The 16,115-nt window shown below is 42.2% G+C and overlaps 3 protein-coding genes across 6 annotated transcripts; 1 reads left to right on the plus strand and 2 right to left on the minus strand.

Moving 5' to 3' along the window:
- Positions 1-127: 127 nt before the first annotated feature.
- Positions 128-4,695, minus strand: wee2 (WEE2 oocyte meiosis inhibiting kinase). Of its 4 annotated transcripts, none has more exons than XM_084932787.1 (12): positions 4,631-4,695; positions 3,465-3,795; positions 3,159-3,367; positions 2,918-2,975; positions 2,405-2,574; positions 2,186-2,307; positions 1,958-2,104; positions 1,784-1,882; positions 1,622-1,707; positions 1,338-1,508; positions 1,038-1,198; positions 128-650 (listed from the first exon to the last, which is right to left on the minus strand). In XM_084932787.1, the coding sequence occupies exons 1-12, from the start codon at positions 4,693-4,695 to the stop codon at positions 485-487; spliced, it is 1,785 nt and encodes a 594-aa protein (XP_084788913.1). In that variant the 3' UTR covers positions 128-484. The 4 variants fall into 4 exon arrangements, with proteins under 4 accessions (XP_084788913.1, XP_084788912.1, XP_084788910.1 ...); XM_084932786.1 differs by lacking the exon at positions 4,631-4,695 and adding an exon at positions 4,062-4,355 and having other exon boundaries at positions 3,465-3,731; XM_084932784.1 differs by lacking the exon at positions 4,631-4,695 and adding an exon at positions 4,062-4,202 and having other exon boundaries at positions 3,465-3,778.
- On the plus strand, positions 4,694-10,538 carry dennd11 (DENN domain containing 11). The gene is made up of 9 exons (XM_084932788.1): positions 4,694-5,105; positions 5,600-5,699; positions 5,794-5,952; positions 6,633-6,786; positions 6,896-7,034; positions 7,202-7,333; positions 7,426-7,576; positions 7,717-7,785; positions 7,893-10,538. Exons 1-9 carry the CDS (start codon positions 4,694-4,696, stop codon positions 8,086-8,088), a joined length of 1,512 nt encoding a protein of 503 aa, XP_084788914.1. The 3' UTR covers positions 8,089-10,538.
- Positions 10,539-10,993: 455 nt separating this feature from the next.
- On the minus strand, positions 10,994-16,063 carry agk (acylglycerol kinase). Its single transcript, XM_084932789.1, has 14 exons — positions 15,811-16,063; positions 15,688-15,727; positions 15,527-15,606; positions 15,362-15,437; positions 15,135-15,260; positions 14,920-15,014; positions 14,695-14,764; positions 13,014-13,093; positions 12,871-12,928; positions 12,176-12,323; positions 11,981-12,078; positions 11,775-11,845; positions 11,607-11,691; positions 10,994-11,486 (listed from the first exon to the last, which is right to left on the minus strand). Exons 1-14 carry the CDS (start codon positions 15,918-15,920, stop codon positions 11,352-11,354), a joined length of 1,272 nt encoding a protein of 423 aa, XP_084788915.1. The 5' UTR covers positions 15,921-16,063; the 3' UTR covers positions 10,994-11,351.
- Between the last annotated feature and the right edge of the window lie 52 nt (positions 16,064-16,115).

The following is a 16,115-nucleotide window of genomic DNA, read 5'->3' on the forward strand; positions in this document are numbered from 1 at the left end:
TACAGTTGGCTGTAGTTATAGATAAGAGCAACACTACACTGGAAAGTCCCTGTTCATCTTCTGGATTACAAAGGTCACCACAGAGACACAGGAAAACAAAATAAAACAGTCTACTCAAAACACAAAATAAAATGCTGATAAGATGCTTAAAATGTTTATTTACAGGTTTTAAAAGAAGAAGAAAAAAAAACAACAACAACCAAGTGCCTGACTTGTTAAGCATACTGGTCTTCACTTGTTATGAGATGTTAAAATTATCACCTGGAACATGTTTGAGTCAAGAATATAATTAAAACAGTTCTGTCCAATGCTTTAAGTCTGAGTCACAACGTAAAATAAGATTATGTAGCGATCGTCTGTGTTACGGTTGCTGCTGGAGTCACGCTACATTGCCTTCTGCTGAATTCTTTACCACAACCTTTTGGCAGAGTGTCACAGTAAACACCACAGCAAAACACAGAAAATTAGGCTTCACGTCATCTCGTCAGACTTCATAACCTGGGCAACCAAAGCTCATGGATCTTGCAGTCTTTCTACCAACAAGCCTCCTCCCTGGTCTGGGGAGGGAGCCCATCTTGACAGGTGGTCTGTGCCCCTGTAGGTGGTTCTGCTTGGGTGACAAAGCTGCCTGACGGGCCTCCTGGAGTTCTCTGAAAGGGGAAATGAAAGTGTTTTCAACTATAATTAGTCATTAAGATACCAAAACCAGCCTGTTAAATATGAACATAGGAATGGGTGATTACTACAGGCTGTCACAGGCGACTACTACAGCATTGCTGAGATGAAACAGCACCACCTGCTGGTACAATTCGTGCATTTTTTTGCATTGTCACCGCTTCAGAAGCAACACTTGGGCCTATAACTTCTCTTGGGGTTTCACTTCCTTAACAATGCATTTATTTATTATAAATGACTTATAAGTACTCTGAAAGTCTCCCATCATCTCCATTAATTACTGCAATACTTCAAGTGCGACTTGGGTCTGAAACCTTCAAACTGGGGACTGCAGCTTAAATTATTTTCAGTTTTCTTCTTACTTCTCAAGCATGGCGGTCCTGAACCTCTCTACAGTCAACTCTCTTCGCAGCTGAGTAGCCAGCCTCTCAGTCAGCCTCTCAGTCCTCTTCTCCCTCAAGACTGTGTGCTTGCAAAGCTCCCTAGCAGATGGCCGCTTTGTTGGGTCTGGTTCCAGCAACAACTGACAGAGAAAAAGTGCTAAAGATAAGCTACTCCAGCTATAACAAGTAAAAATAATATTTAGACAGGTGGCAACTAAGAATGAGTGTTCAAATAGCATTAAATGAAATATTTTTAAAACAACAAGGTTATAGAATTACCTGAAGTAAACATCTAAAGGGAGGCGAGAGCTCCTGTGGCAGCTTGGGGAGACGCCCCTCTCTAAGACTGTGCCACTGATCTCCATTTAGCGGCAGAGGAGAAGCCCCGGCAGCCAGCAGCACCGTGAGGCCCAGGGCAAATATGTCCGCCTTGGGGAGGTGACTGTAATCCTGGGGAGCAGTGAGACAACTGAAATGTGAAATTACCACAAGAAACACCACAAAACAAGAAAGTGCAACTAACCAGTTTTCCTCTAATGCGAATGAGCATTCAGAACAGTTACCTCATGCAAGACTTCACTGGCCAGAAAGCGGCTGTCCCCCTCCTCAACTTGAGGACTGGTGGCTGATGTCACGTGACCCAGATCACCTGCAGAAAACTCAGTCAGCCGACGGTAACAAAAATAAATCGGTCAAAAAGGTAGCACTTTATTCAACATCAATACCGATTTTGTAAATGATTCTGGCTGAAGGGTTTCCATCCTCTTCCTCTTCACTCTCACCCGTCACAATTGCGCTGGGGCGGTGGCAAATGAATATATTACCTAAAAAGAAAAAACTGTTAGGAACGAGGCACAGTGAATGAACGTCCAAAGGGAGAAGTGGTCAAACAGACGCACTTGGTTTGATGTCCAAGTGAACGAGGCCTGAGCCGTGGATGTATTTTAGACCCACAGACACTTGCAGAAGCAGATCTTTCAACTCTGCCTCTGTGAACAGCTCTCCCTTTGCCTCGCTCTTTACAATAGCGCCATTAAGACTTCCACCTGAGGGACACACACGGGAAGACAAAAATCAACGCCGTCCTTCATTTTATATTTTACTTTAGATGCTGATTTGAAACCTACCGTCACAGTATTCATTCTGAATAATCATGTGATCATCCTCAGCCCATGCTGAGTAATATCGGACAACATGTGGGTGGTGCCCAAGCACAGCATGTGCATACACTTCCTTTAGGGCCAGCTGCCTAATAAAAGAACAAAAAAAAAATCTTATCAGTGAAGGTGTTTAAACGATAGGGAGGACTGATGTGTGTTAGCCAAACAGAAACGGTGCTGACTCACTCATTGGCAGAGCCTGCCAGGGGTCGTCTGGAGCGCTTGATGGCGTACAAGCAACCATCCAGCCTCTTCACACACTTATAAACTGCACCAAACTCACCCACACCAATGCACTCTAGCTCCAGGAATTCGCTCTCGTAGCGTGACAGCATAAAGGCTTGGACAGCTCGTCTCTGCCAGATTAAACAGACATGGTAAGAAGGAAAGATTTCTAAAGAAAAAGCACACGTCACTCCGCATGAGAGGAGAACTGGGGTTTCTTCTGTGATGATTCACCAAATATGGTAATAAGTCCACAAGGAAATCACTTTGTGAGGATTGTGACAGCAGTTTTCTTTCTGCTAGAGATTCCTTGTAGAAATTCCGGAAGTAGGGCTGGCAGGATGTAATTTTTGGACAAAACACAAAGTGAGGAGGCAGCTGAAGATGACAAAGCCCGATGATGAAATCATATCAGAAGCATCTGAAAGGGGAGGGCTACATTCAACACAAGTACTGGTAAAAATAGCTTTGTACCTTTGGTGGGAGAAAGGCGTCATCATCCTCTTCAGATGACGTTAGGCTGTGTTTGAACCTGGAATACAGAAAGGGCATTTAGCCCTGTATATACAGAACTACAAAAGTCAGGCCTGTGTATCAGGACACGTCTAGCAAAGTTTAGACCAAAACTAGTTCAATTTGAATCCTGAAAGCATTTTTGTCATCAGTTGAGATTCTTATTGTGACAGCAGTCCTGTAATAAGGTGGAATCGCATACCTGCGGCCATAGTCATCATCATCGTCACTTCTACAACTGTTCCTCCACTGTTGCTCGCTGTTCCTGCGCACCGGGTCCGGGGTGAAAGGATTCACGTTGACAAGAGGTGCTGTGATTAGGTTTACGGCAGCTGATGCGAAACGCAGAGTTCGCTGTTGACGACTTATCTTAAGACTGGAGTAAGGCTGGGAGGACTTTGATAGCAAACTCTATAGTAAGAGAGAAAGACAAAGAAAAAACAAAACCAACATCATTCAAACACACAGACGGGGAACAGAAGCATCTTTACTCTATATTCTTCCCCACCTTGGGTGTGCTGGGAGAGTCACACAGTCTCAGCTTGCTCCAGGAGGCGTAAGGTATGGGGCTGGTACAGTGCTGAGGGGAACATAAAGAGTTGCTTCTACTGAAGTGACGTTGCGTTCTGGGGGTCCTGCAGGCAGAGGTGGGACTGTAGACTCTGGAGGTGCTGTCATCAGAGTTGTCACCGCTGCTGCTGCTGCTCTCTTCTCCACAGCTAGAAAAATCTAGCTGCTGGCTGATTCCATCAAATAAAGTAGCCATGCTTGGGGCCTGAGTTTGGGGAATGGCTTCTTTTATAATGCCATATCCTTTTACACCTGAGAGCACAACAGCGCTGTACTAAAATCTGGACTGATGTTATGCACAAAATGTGAAGCCTGCTTGTTCATAGAGGTAACAAGTTTACAGTTACACCCCCACACCTCTAAAGTCAGAGGCCTAGTGTAGGATAAAGGGTTACTATAAGCAGCCCACTAAAAGTCAAATTAATTAGTTCCCCCGCCCAGTTGTTTTATTATTGCCAGCAAAAACGTTAAGCTCGAAAGATGTTTCTCATATTGCTTATACCCCTAATAACGTGTGTTTATCACGTATACTTACAAACAAATGACCATCCACGCCAACACGCTTGAATTTCGCGCCACATATGTATGACTTCCTGTTTAAATAAATGACGCCACCGGTTTCAGTCATCCAGCTCTCTGATTGGTTGAGTTGTGGTAATTGAAGAAACACCTTGACGTAAAGCATTAGTAAAGAAATGTGATATTTCGTTCATGTTAGGGTAGTGTGGGGATATTACGAAAAGCTAACATTTGACATTGAAAGTAAGAATAAAAATTCATTAAAATATTTTTTTAAATGAGCCTATTAAGTCGCTTTATAGTCATTATTAAGGGCAGTTGCAAATATTCATTGTTGTAAGTAACTTAAAAGTTTGTGTATTTGACAGGGGAAATGTAAAAAAAAAAATAGGTCACTGTATTAAATAGTAATATAGACACGTGGGCGGAAGTGGGCTACGTCATCAAAACAGTGAGGCAGGAGGAGGAAAAGAAGCCCCGTCCGTGGATGTGACACGCTTACAAATACATAGAAAACAACTCCGCGAGCAGCAGGAGAGCATGATCCGTCTCTCACGCCGTGCTTAACCCGCTCGACACGTCGGCACGTCGGAGCTTTGTGTATTTTCTCCCCTTCTTTCTCGTGTCCTCGGAGGCTGCAGCAGCACCATGGTGGAACAGTCGGACCGAGCCCCGCTCCTGGACTGGGAGGAGATCCCACCGCCCGATCCGAACCAGGCGGCTCAACCTACGCCTCAGCCGCCGCGAGAAGAAGACTCCGCGGCGGAGAAAAGTGCGCCGACAGACACTGCGGCTGGTACTGGGTGGAGCAGCAGCACCACCATCGACGCCACCACCATCATCATCCCCCCCGGTCCGACACGCAATGTGACAGCTGCTGTTGTTGTCAAAGGGGACGGAAGCCCGGGCCGAACCGAGCTGTCCGGACACTGCTGGGATCGCCCGCAGCCTCTCGGTACAGACCGTAACGCCCCTTTCCCCGGCCTCTCAGTGAAGGATCAGTGGGAGGAAAAAGACCAGATAGTGGCCGTGTTTGTGGTTACCTTTGATACAAGATCAGGTGAGCAAGCAGACTTTGGTCTTTTTATCCTTCGCATTTAAAATTCTCAGACATGGACTGCGTAACCGCAGAAATGATGATCATGTGATGTTTTGACAAATTTATCTGTGCAACCATGCATTATGCTGAACGGTTTTCATAAAAGCCATAACGAAGAAATAACCTCAACTATTGTGAGGCAACCTTTCAACACGAGACAAAAGTCAAACATCCTTTAAAGCTCATGCAAAAATAAGTTACTGAAGTCCCAAATCGTCTAAAGGGGAAATCCTTCCACTTAGATCTTGTTTAGAATTGATCAGAACTCTCTAATTCCTAAGTTTCTTCACGTTTTACACAGTTGTGTTGGCTGAGTCACTGCTTTCTTACTCTCCCTGACCTCTGGCTAACACATGACTAACATGCAGGATTGGAGGAAGTTGCCAGGATGAAAGTAGACAGTGTAGGAAGTGACTTCATGGGTTATTGTGTGTGTGTGTATTTGTGAATGACAGGGAATATGATAGAGTGGTGCCTGCCTCATGACATCAACTTGGATGGTGTTGAATTCAAGTCAATGGCCAGCGGTTCTCATCGGATCACCAGCGACTTCATGTACGTACTTCCACATGTCAAATTTTCAGCTCAATGAGGCTCAGAAATCTGTCAGTCTGACAGTCTCCTGCTCTCCGTTATGCCCACTGGACAGATATTTCCGTAAGGGTGGCTACTTCGGTCTGGCATGTTTTGCGAACATGCCCGTGGAGAGTGAGCTGGAACGAGGAGCGAGAATGAAGTCTGTGGGAATTCTGTCTCCGTCCTACACTCTGCTCTACCGTTACATGCACTTCCTGGAGAACCAAGTCAGGTGAGACATGTAGAGTTACTGTTTTCCTCCTTCCTCTTCATACCCTGCCCACAGGTTCCTTTTTATATGCCTGCCTTTAATATAGGCTCATTTATTAAACATGAACTCAGGATCCCAGTTGCAGCTTTTGTCACAAGAACCCACTGACATGCAGTTTTTCTATGAAGTCTTAGCACAGGAGTGAAGAAAATACTGTTAACAGCATCTCTCCTCCTCTCTTCTGAAACACTGCTCTCCTTATGATAAAATCCTGACTCTCACTGACTGTAGAAATACAGTATGTGACACAACCACAGGTTTGGGTTACAGTTAAAGCAGATCTGCTGTAACTTAAAGGGAGTGTGGAAATCTTGGCTACATTTTATGTGTGACACTTTGCAGTAGCAAGCCTAAAATGTGTGATCTGTATGGCTTAAGTGGTTAAATCAAATAGAAAAGTTAAATTTATTTCATACAGCTGGCCTCAGATGATCTCACTGTGCAATTTATGGATAACTTCTGCTTTGCACAATCTGTGATCTTGCGTTAGGAGGACCAAACACTGGCTAATATTGAATACACAATTTAAAGTCCACGCAGTAACATGAGCTGTGAGCACCGGTGGGAATGTGCAGAAAGAAGTGAGTTCAAGCTTAATCTGCTCACATTCCTTCTTTTTTCCCCTTGTCATCCCCTTGAAGACACCAGTTGCAGTGTCCTGGCCAGTATTCTCCACTAGAGGCCTTCTATGAGGATAAGAAGGCCATTCTTCCCCCTACAGGAAACGGACTAGTCACCGCCTGCCCGACCTGGAGTGTTACCAATATAAGCCGCTGCATGCACCCTGAAATGAAGGTCTGAAAGCACACACTTGGGTTACTGATGCTCCCTTGTCTTGAATGCTCTGAAACATCGAACGTAACCCCCAAAAATGACCACATTTGCCACTACTTGCACCCTGTAGATCACCCACCCGGCTGGCTGCATGTCCCAGTTCATCCAGTTTTTCGGGGAGCAAATAATGGTGCTGTGGAAGTTCGCGCTGCTTCGGAAGCGCATACTCATCTTCTCCCCTCCACCTGTAGGAGTTGTCTGCTACAGGGGTGAGTTGCTTAATCATAGCTTGTGCACACCGCGTATACGCATTCTGTTTTCACAATAATGTGATGCAAAGGGATCAAGATGTAACAAATAGTCAAACAGAGAAGTATGTGTGGTGTTTTTTCCTCTGTTTGGAGGGTTTTCATTCAGTATTTTCATATTCCCTCAGTGTATTGCTGTTGCTGCCTGGCCAACGTTTCATTACCTGGCATTGGAGTTTCTGTGCCTGAATTACGGCCTTTCTTCTACATCAACATAGCCGACATCTCTGCCCTGGAAACAGAGCTGTCATACGTGGCCTGTGAGTGAAGTTTAACTGTAAATGTTTGATTTACAACATAAAGTGATGAGTTCTTTTATATAGACATGTTTTCCCACGTGATATGTTTGAAGGCACCACGGAGAAGATCTTTGAGGAGAAAAAGGAGCTGTATGACGTCTATATCGATAACCAGAATGTGAAAACTCACAGAAGCCATTTGCAGCAGCTGCTCAGGCTGACCGCAGCAGACAAGGAGAAATACAGGAAGCTGACTGAGCAGAGGTGCGTTAAAATTGTGTCGCTCCTCTTTCTTTTTGTTTAAATTTGCAAAATGCATTTGTTTTGTGGTCATAGAAATACGCTGCAAAATGAGCATTTGTTATTTTTAGATTTTACAGTGACTGACTTTTTCTTTTTCAAAGGCAACTGCTGCTGTACTCTCAGGAGGTGGGTGAAGACTGCACATCAAATGAAGAGGATCTTTTCATCCTGTGAGTCCTTGACAGCTGGTTGCATTGTTGATAATGGACTTGAGTCATACTCAGACAAGTGCAGTGTGGCCCACGTATTAATGCAGTTGCCTTTAATCTCATCTTAGGTTCTTTATGGAGCTTAATAACCGCATCTTCCAGACCCTGTCAGAGGTAGCAGGAAGCGCCGACCCCACTCTCACCGGTGAGCACGTGAGGGCCATGGGGCTGGATCCCCAGGGAGATCGAGCCTTCCTTGCCGACCTGCTGGAGGTTTATGGTTTCGATGTAACGCTGGTCATAGACAACCTCTGCTGCCCCTGAACCCCATTCAACCCGGGAAACTCGGAAGCCACTGGATTATATGTGCCTACTAGGGTCACAAATACAAGACTCTGAAGACACTGCCTCCATCCTGGGACTTCATCTGCTCTCTTCTCTTCTGTGTGTGTGTCTCATCTTAACCTGAGGAGACTGTTTCTAACCACTGTGGAAGAAAAGGACACCTAACATTGTGCACTTCCTCACAGTGGGTGATAAACACCAATACTGCTGAGCAGACTTGTCATCTTGTGGCCATTAACATCTTATGCGAGTCACTCCTTGCTGTTTTTGTCAGAACCAGTTTTCTTGTGTGCATACTTGTTTGACTTTGATTAAGTGACCAGGACTGAAGCACTGGATGAAAATGTAAACAAGTCTGATGATTGCACCTGCTACTGTAGTGAAGTCACCGGCACTTTGACGTCCACTTGTGGTTTGTCTAAAGAATGGATTTAAGGTTCCTCGAAATGAATTTGTGCACTTCAGATATCTTTCCTGGGAAATCACACAGACCTCAGAATAACAGCTGTAATTCTGTTCTTATGTTTTCTTTTGTTTGTCTGACTATTCCTGAAAATGGTTGAGGGGGGAAAAAAGCTTTTGGACCACATTAATTGCCTTTGAAAAAGGAAGCAATATGAATCTGAGTGATAAGGGAAAAGCTGTTCTAAGGACCTTGCTCACCTTCATGCACCTTAAACAATATTTAGATATCCCAGAGTGCAGGGGATCGACGCATTCTGGAAACTTTTTGCATTGTTGTACGTCGAAGCTTCTCATTTGTCATAGTTGGTGGAAGACTTTTCAATGAATGTGTAACTCTTGTTGTGAATGCTGCACCACGTCCGCCACTGGACTGTTTCCCGATACACACAGTCACGCTTAAATTGAACTTTTTATATGCTGTTTTTATGATTTACAGTCTGAGCCATCTAGTTGTTCTAGAGCGGGAGCACCTGTAAATGAGCTGTCACATTTTCTTTTTCAAACTACTGTAGAGTCTTGTTCATGAGCAGAAGTTCATATGTCTCTTAGAATTCTGCTAACTAAAGAGTAATCGATGAAGCTGTTTGTTGATCGGCTCCTTTTCAGATGTGTTCATGACAAAGATCTCTTTGTGTGCGTTTAAAAAAAACCCTGTAATGTCCTGAGCCGAGCAGAAGCTTTAACTCCTCCTCTGTGGGCAAATTCACAGAAAGGACTCGGTCTGTTCCGTCTGTTTTTCTCAGTCCTTTCATCAGTGAACCCAGCTTTAGAAATGGGCCAACTGTGTCTTTTGAATACTGCTGGCAGAGTGCTTTTATTTCAGCCACCCCTTTGCCAACCACGGTGATAATTTGTTCCATGTTGGAACACATAAGTCTGACGTTTGCCTTGTATAAAATTGAAGAAGTGGTTTTAACTTTCTCTCTGACGTACTCCACCCCAAGGATATTTTTTCTGGCTTTGTTAAGAAAATAAAATGCACTAAGTGTTGTATATTTAAGAAAAGGGTAGTAAAGGGGACCTATTCTGCATTTCCTTAGTGTCTCATATACGCTCATACTAAACATGGCCAAAGTTTCAAATAACGAGGTCTGGGAAGCAGATTCTCTGAACAGTCATTTTTCACAGTGTTATATATTTAAAATGTTGCTTCTGTGTAGATGAGAAGCCCCACCTCCTGTTCGTGAGGGGCAGCCAATCAGAAGAACGTTGGCTGAAAGGAAGAGAAACTAAAACGTCAAAGATCTGCACCACAGCCCAGTATTTAAGACAAATAAGGATTATTTTGAACTCTGAGTGATGCAAAGCAACTCTAGTAGTATCCATTCAAAAACATATGGACCTGGAAATGAGCATCGTAGGTCCCCTTTAAGCCCTGTTTTTTGAATGGGGCCTTATCATAATGTGACTTTTTTCAACTTACAAGAGCAAGGTGACTGATTTCTCTGTGTACAGCAACATTAACTGCTAAAACATTACGTACACTGTCATGAGAACTTCAGAATGACCTTAGCTTTTCCACGATTGACTACCTAGTCTGTTGACTTATCAGCTGATATATCATCTTTCCTCTGACAGCGTTTGTTTTCCAGGTGTATGTTTAATGTTTAAAAGAAAAAAGGGAATGTGCACAACACAAACCACTGTATAAAATGCCTTCTTTGTGGAACTGTTCACAGATGTGTACCAGCATTAGCTAAATGATTCGTTTGTACAGCCTTCTCACATTACTGAATGTCAAAGACGGCAAAAGTATTGCACACATGCAGCAACGTATCCAAATAGTGCGACTGTTTTTTCCTTGATTGTAAGAGTAATCACACAATAACAAGTAAGTCTTCACCTCTACTAATGCGAAACACTGTAAGAGATGTCAGTAATGTACACGAGAACTCAATAGCATGAGCAACTGTCAGTTTCACTGTACTGCCATTGTAAAACAATAAAACACTGATACGGTTCAAGTGTTATCTAATCTTCTAACACCGCATCATTTTCCTATTTCAATTTAATAGTCCTCCTTTGTAAAAAAACAAAACAAAACTGTAAAGTCAATCGTTCTGTAGCAAAAACGTAGAAATTAAGTTTATATTCCGCCTGAAACTTTCAGATTTTTCAACCAAACCAAAATGAACCCACAGCATTCTCAACGGGCCCCACAAAGCAGCCACAAGCTTAATCCTGCAGATTTGCTGTCTAGTACGCCATCTGTCCGATCAGACTCGGCATCTCCGTGCAGCGTGCCAAAACTCCAGGTCCAAGCTACTGCAAAACACTCAGGTCGGCACAACGTCCCCACATTGATCTTTACTCAGTCACTTGCTCCTTTCTCTTTTTCCAAGAAGACCAGCAGAAGTGCAGCTTTGATGGCTTTATAACCTTGATATCGAACACATAAATATCAAAAAGGGAGAAAAACTGTTTGCACCGAGGTGGGCAGACATTATTTTTATTGATGTTAATAGTGAACTTTTCAGTAAACATCCTGTAAGACAGCCTGTACATGGGTTACTGGCTTAGAAAAGAAGCCTTGGTCCTTTTACATACAGCAAACAGCCTGTAAGGTAGTTGTTTTTGTAACTGGTACTGAATATTTTATGTTTACATGGAGTAAAACAGCCCCCATCAGCACTTCATGATCATTTAAAAAACTGCTGGCGAAGCAAAAATCCATTTTGAGGGTGAACTCTGGGTTTGATGGCATCTGGTTCTTTGACTTCCCTCGAATTCGGCTTCTGTCCCGCTGTTTTTGTCTTCTTTCGGCTTCTGTTTTCTCATCACTGGATCTGTGAGAGGAGCTGCTCTCTGCGCTCGGCACTGATGAAGAAGCGGAGTTTCCGTGGCAACAGCCTTACCTCCACAGGCATCGCCTCATACTCCTCATTGTCGATGTTGTAGAAGCCAGAGGCGCCCTGCGGGGACCGTGGCAAAGTTAAATGTCAGGGGAAAAACTCGCACGCTGATCTTCTGGAAGTAGACTGACTTATAGAATCACAACATTAAAGCAGGTTTGATTTTAAAGGATTTCTGACCTCTGGTAGCTGCAGCCAGCAAGCACCAGCCTCCAATTCTGTGGCATTTTCAGTGAATACAGTCGGGTCTGCTGCTTTTTTATTGCTATTATGAAGAAGGATTAAAATCATTGAATGCATTTTGCACAATCAGACACTTTCAGAAATTTAGGAAAAAACACTACTGACCCTGCAGTAATGAACTCGCCCACGGTCAAGTTGTGAGGCTCTGCACTGATCCTGAGGGAGTCATTGATGCGCTGAAAATTAAAATAAAGAATGCAAAAACTTCCGAGAGGCACAGAGCACTTAAAAGGGGCAGTGACATGATGTTTTCTTTTTGTTTTTCTAAGAATAGCAACACAGTTTTACATATATAATGGTTTTTAACTGACCCTCTCCACTGGGTTTTTGTTGTGTGTTTGAATAAAGAGCTCTAGCGTTGACAGCTGCTGCTCCTCCCACTTCTCTGGCTCTTCCACTTTTGGAAGCTCTGACCAAACACACAACCACCAAAGCAACAATTAGACAAACAGTGTCCACTGGGCTGTTGTGCTACAAGTTGTTCAAGTTCAGTCACATTCGCTCACCTTCAGCTGGTGGGTTCCAGTAGTTCTTCAGCCTGCGGATGATGCGGTGGATCAGATTCGGCCTGGGGGCCTTCACAGGGGGCAGGTCGGGGGGCCGAAGCTTGGGAGCCAAATAGGACACAGAGACATCCCGGACCAGAGGCCACTGCTAAAACATAGTAGTGAATAAATAGTGTCATTACCTCTCTACTAAGAATGTTGTTTGAGATTTATAAAAAAGAAACATTTGCAAATTTGGACAGGAATAGCTTTAAAACTGTTACAGCTTAGGCTGCAGGGCTAACGGACGGCTCAAATAAGTGAAAAGTGAAAATCTGGAGCAAATATTGCCAACTGTACTTCTGCATTAAAAAAACCATACACTAGCCAGTATATAAGAGCCTCATGAACCAGTAAACACTCATCTTACTGGGTTAGCAGACACAGAATCACAAAAGGAGACAATGGGAGACGTGAAACGCATCCATAACACGAGTGATCTGCACCGACTGACTCGTTTCAAAATGTACCCAAGTTTTTGTAAGGATGTGAATCTTACACCACAACAGGTTAATGGAGTGAGATGTTTGCTGTTATTTTCAATGCAGGAGAAAATAAGGGGGAAAAACTAACAGTAACTATAATAATTATGAAAGAAAGGAATTGCACATATTAATCGCTTTGCCAGCATGTTTAAGGAAAGAGAACATCCTTACCCTCAGAGTGCTAAACCAATGCGCCGCATTTGTCTTCAGCGGTCCGAGGTACCAATATCTGTAGGGAAATGTTATGGTTAATTATTCTTATATGTAAAGAATCGTTGTCTTCCTCGTCTAGTTACAGTCTTGAGTAATCTTACTTGCTGATTTTTGAAGCCACATCTCTAAAAGCCCCCCAACGCAGTCCCATCAGAGCAAAGACTGGCTGCTCTTTCTCTCCCTGGGAAAACAAGCACATACACTTCAAAGTCAAACTCCTGTCCAAGTGTTAAAACAATGCAGTTTCTCCCAGTAGACATGTCACCTCGTTCTCACATTCACAAACGTGGGTACTGACAGCAATACTCCATCAGTCTTTTACAGCTGAGGGCTTTAAATTCCCACTTTTATAGCACTGAGAATAGTTTCAGTGCATCATTAAATATCAAGGATAACAAAATGTATATGTAAAGTACTTTTTTTAAAAATTATGCTTTGTATTTACTTCCTCACTTAGCTAGTTGTCAATTTATTTATGTATTTATTTATTTTTATTGTATTTTATTTGTTACTTTATATTCTAAGAGTCAAACACTGTCAGTTTGACTGAGTGTAGAATCAGAGTACCACACATCTCTACTTTTAATTACAGAAACAGTCACTAACTTGCCATTGCATACTTTATTTACTTTATTGGGGCGGCCATTATTGACCATTTGCAGGAAAAGGGATGGGTATATGATTCTCTATACCTCATATCTCATATTTTAAACCTGGGATTTGGTGTCATGGGTCGAGCTGCTTAAAGTCATGTTTTTCCACCATGTAACCACGGCAGTAATTTCCATCCACTGTTTGCTCATCCTATCATATGGCAGCGGTATGCAGTTGTGTCATCTGTTTACTTTTGGGTAGCACATCACCAGCTGCTAGTCTCTCCTCCTTCTTGACCTGGTTATACTCCACAGAGTTTCTTTGTTTGTTTTGATCTGTGCTTTTTTAGAGGTTGTTGAAGTAGCTCCTTATTTACTGAACCCTAATTGAAAACTGAAATTCAGCGCTTGCTGTCAGATATGTCTGGCTTGTCTTTCAGTTGTGTGCGCTAGGAAACATAAACAGGTGTCACTGGGATGGGACAGATACTGCAATATGACACTTTTATATCATGGAAAAATGTATATTATTGCAGATGATATGATATGGCAAAGCCCAAGTGCCAAGGATTCTGAAGTCTCTGGGAAGAACTTTTTTTTAATTACTACACACCTTGGACATGAAATAATTTGCATGAAGACCTGAATTTAAATTTGCTTATTTCTTCTGCTGAATTTAAAGTCATCAACATGGCAAAAGAGAATATTAAATATTAAGAAGAAAATTAAAAATAATAGTTTATGTTTACGTTTAGGCCAACATGTATTCAAAATATGAAAAGAAAGTCAATGAATAAATAAGTTTGAGTGGTACAAAAGGAGAATAACAGAAAATCATCAAAAAAAATCAATGTATATATTTTTTAAACTTGAAAAATAATGTCACATGGAAAAATAAAAAAAGAATACTCACAAAAACTGATAAAACTCATTTATTTTTTTCTTGTAATTTTCTTTTATTATAATAAATATTCATATATGTTTTTAAAAATATATATATATTTTTACCTGATGGCTTTTAAAATAAATATTAAATAACTTTGGAAAATGTGCTTTATGAATCCAGTTTACCGGCTTACTCACTTGTTTTAATATTAGCTGTTAAAAAATGCAAGATGTTTTTAAATAAGTACAGACATTAGTTTGTAACTTTAAGGCTATGTAGAGCAATATATAAGCAGTTTCTCACTTTGATTTGGAGCACATCCAGCGGTACAGTTTCTCCCTTCAGTATTGACAGTGCCGCTGATGTGATGTCCCTGGAAAATGAATGACGTTAAAAACATTCTAGTTAATGGAAGAAATCAGGAAATCTGTAGTATAGATTTACTGAGTGACATGATAACAACCCAGTGAAGTTTGTCGTGGGAATATGTAATGATCTTTTTGTGTGTGATGCTGAAACATTACTTACTTGACCTTGTTGTCACTGAGGAGATGAAGACTTGGACTGAGGGAATTATGGGAGCCTAGTGGAATGAATCCAATTGGTGTCTTACTGAAGACGTCCTGTGGTCAGAAAACATCCACCAAAAGAAAGATTTAATTACTTAAAGTATCAGACTGAATATAGTTATTACAGACAACTGATGTCAGATTAACACAGCTACTATATTACATTACACCTACTTGGTCTGGCCTTCTCAGTAAACCTGTGATCACTTCCTGCAACGTGCCATCTCCTCCAGCCACGATCAGCATGTCTGTTTCTTCCATTAACTCGATCAGTTTTTTTGCCTGACCTTCATAGTCTGTCTGTAGAGGGATATGTAATATCTAGATGTGATGTCATGCTCTGTGACACTCTCAGAGACACTATTACCTGATGAATATCCAATTGAAATAGAAAACAATACCTTGACTACTGTAATCTGCACACCAGCCAGGTGTAAAATAGGAGCAGCATTCTTTTCGAATAGGTTGTTGGCTTTCCTGGAGAAAATTAACACAGGAAGCTGTAAATATTCTGAGAAAAATTAAACAAGACTCTCAGAGAGACGTCTGGAGATTATGCGTCTTACCCGTTGCAAGCTGCAGGGTTCAAAATCACAGTTGCTTTCCTGATTCGCTCCTGTGGTGCTATCTGCTGCTGTCCATATTCCTAACACAAATGATGACGTTAAGGATAACTGTCACAAAGAGGAAACTTGTGTTTTGGAGTAATAATTTAGTGACACCTTACCCTGGCTAATAGACACGCCTCTCTGCGCAGGACGCTGTCACTGATGAAATATTATACATAACATTTAGGACGCGAAAACGGGAATTTGTGCACTCTGTCTCATTCATAGCATGAAATACCCACCAGTGTTTTCCATACAGCCAGTATCCACCGTAGGACAAGACACACACAGCAAATGTGCTTTTCTTCCAATGATTTCGCAAAGTCCGAAACACTTTCACGACTCGAGCCATAACTGTGATTAAACTGTTTTCAAAACCTCAATTTTAGCGCCGTGGTACAGATCATTAAACGTCATAAACGACACATTTTCATCACAGCGGTCACAGACTCACAGATATAAGACTAGCATGGGCATTTTGGTGTACTGTCAAAACAGTCGGAAGCAAAACAAGAGCCTCAAACTCATGGTTCCGCTTGTTTTGATT

Source organism: Perissodus microlepis, chromosome 7 (genome assembly GCF_051167445.1).
Source record: "Perissodus microlepis isolate ML-2025 ecotype Zambia chromosome 7, ASM5116744v1, whole genome shotgun sequence".
In the NCBI taxonomy this organism is placed as follows: Eukaryota; Metazoa; Chordata; class Actinopteri; order Cichliformes; family Cichlidae; genus Perissodus; species Perissodus microlepis.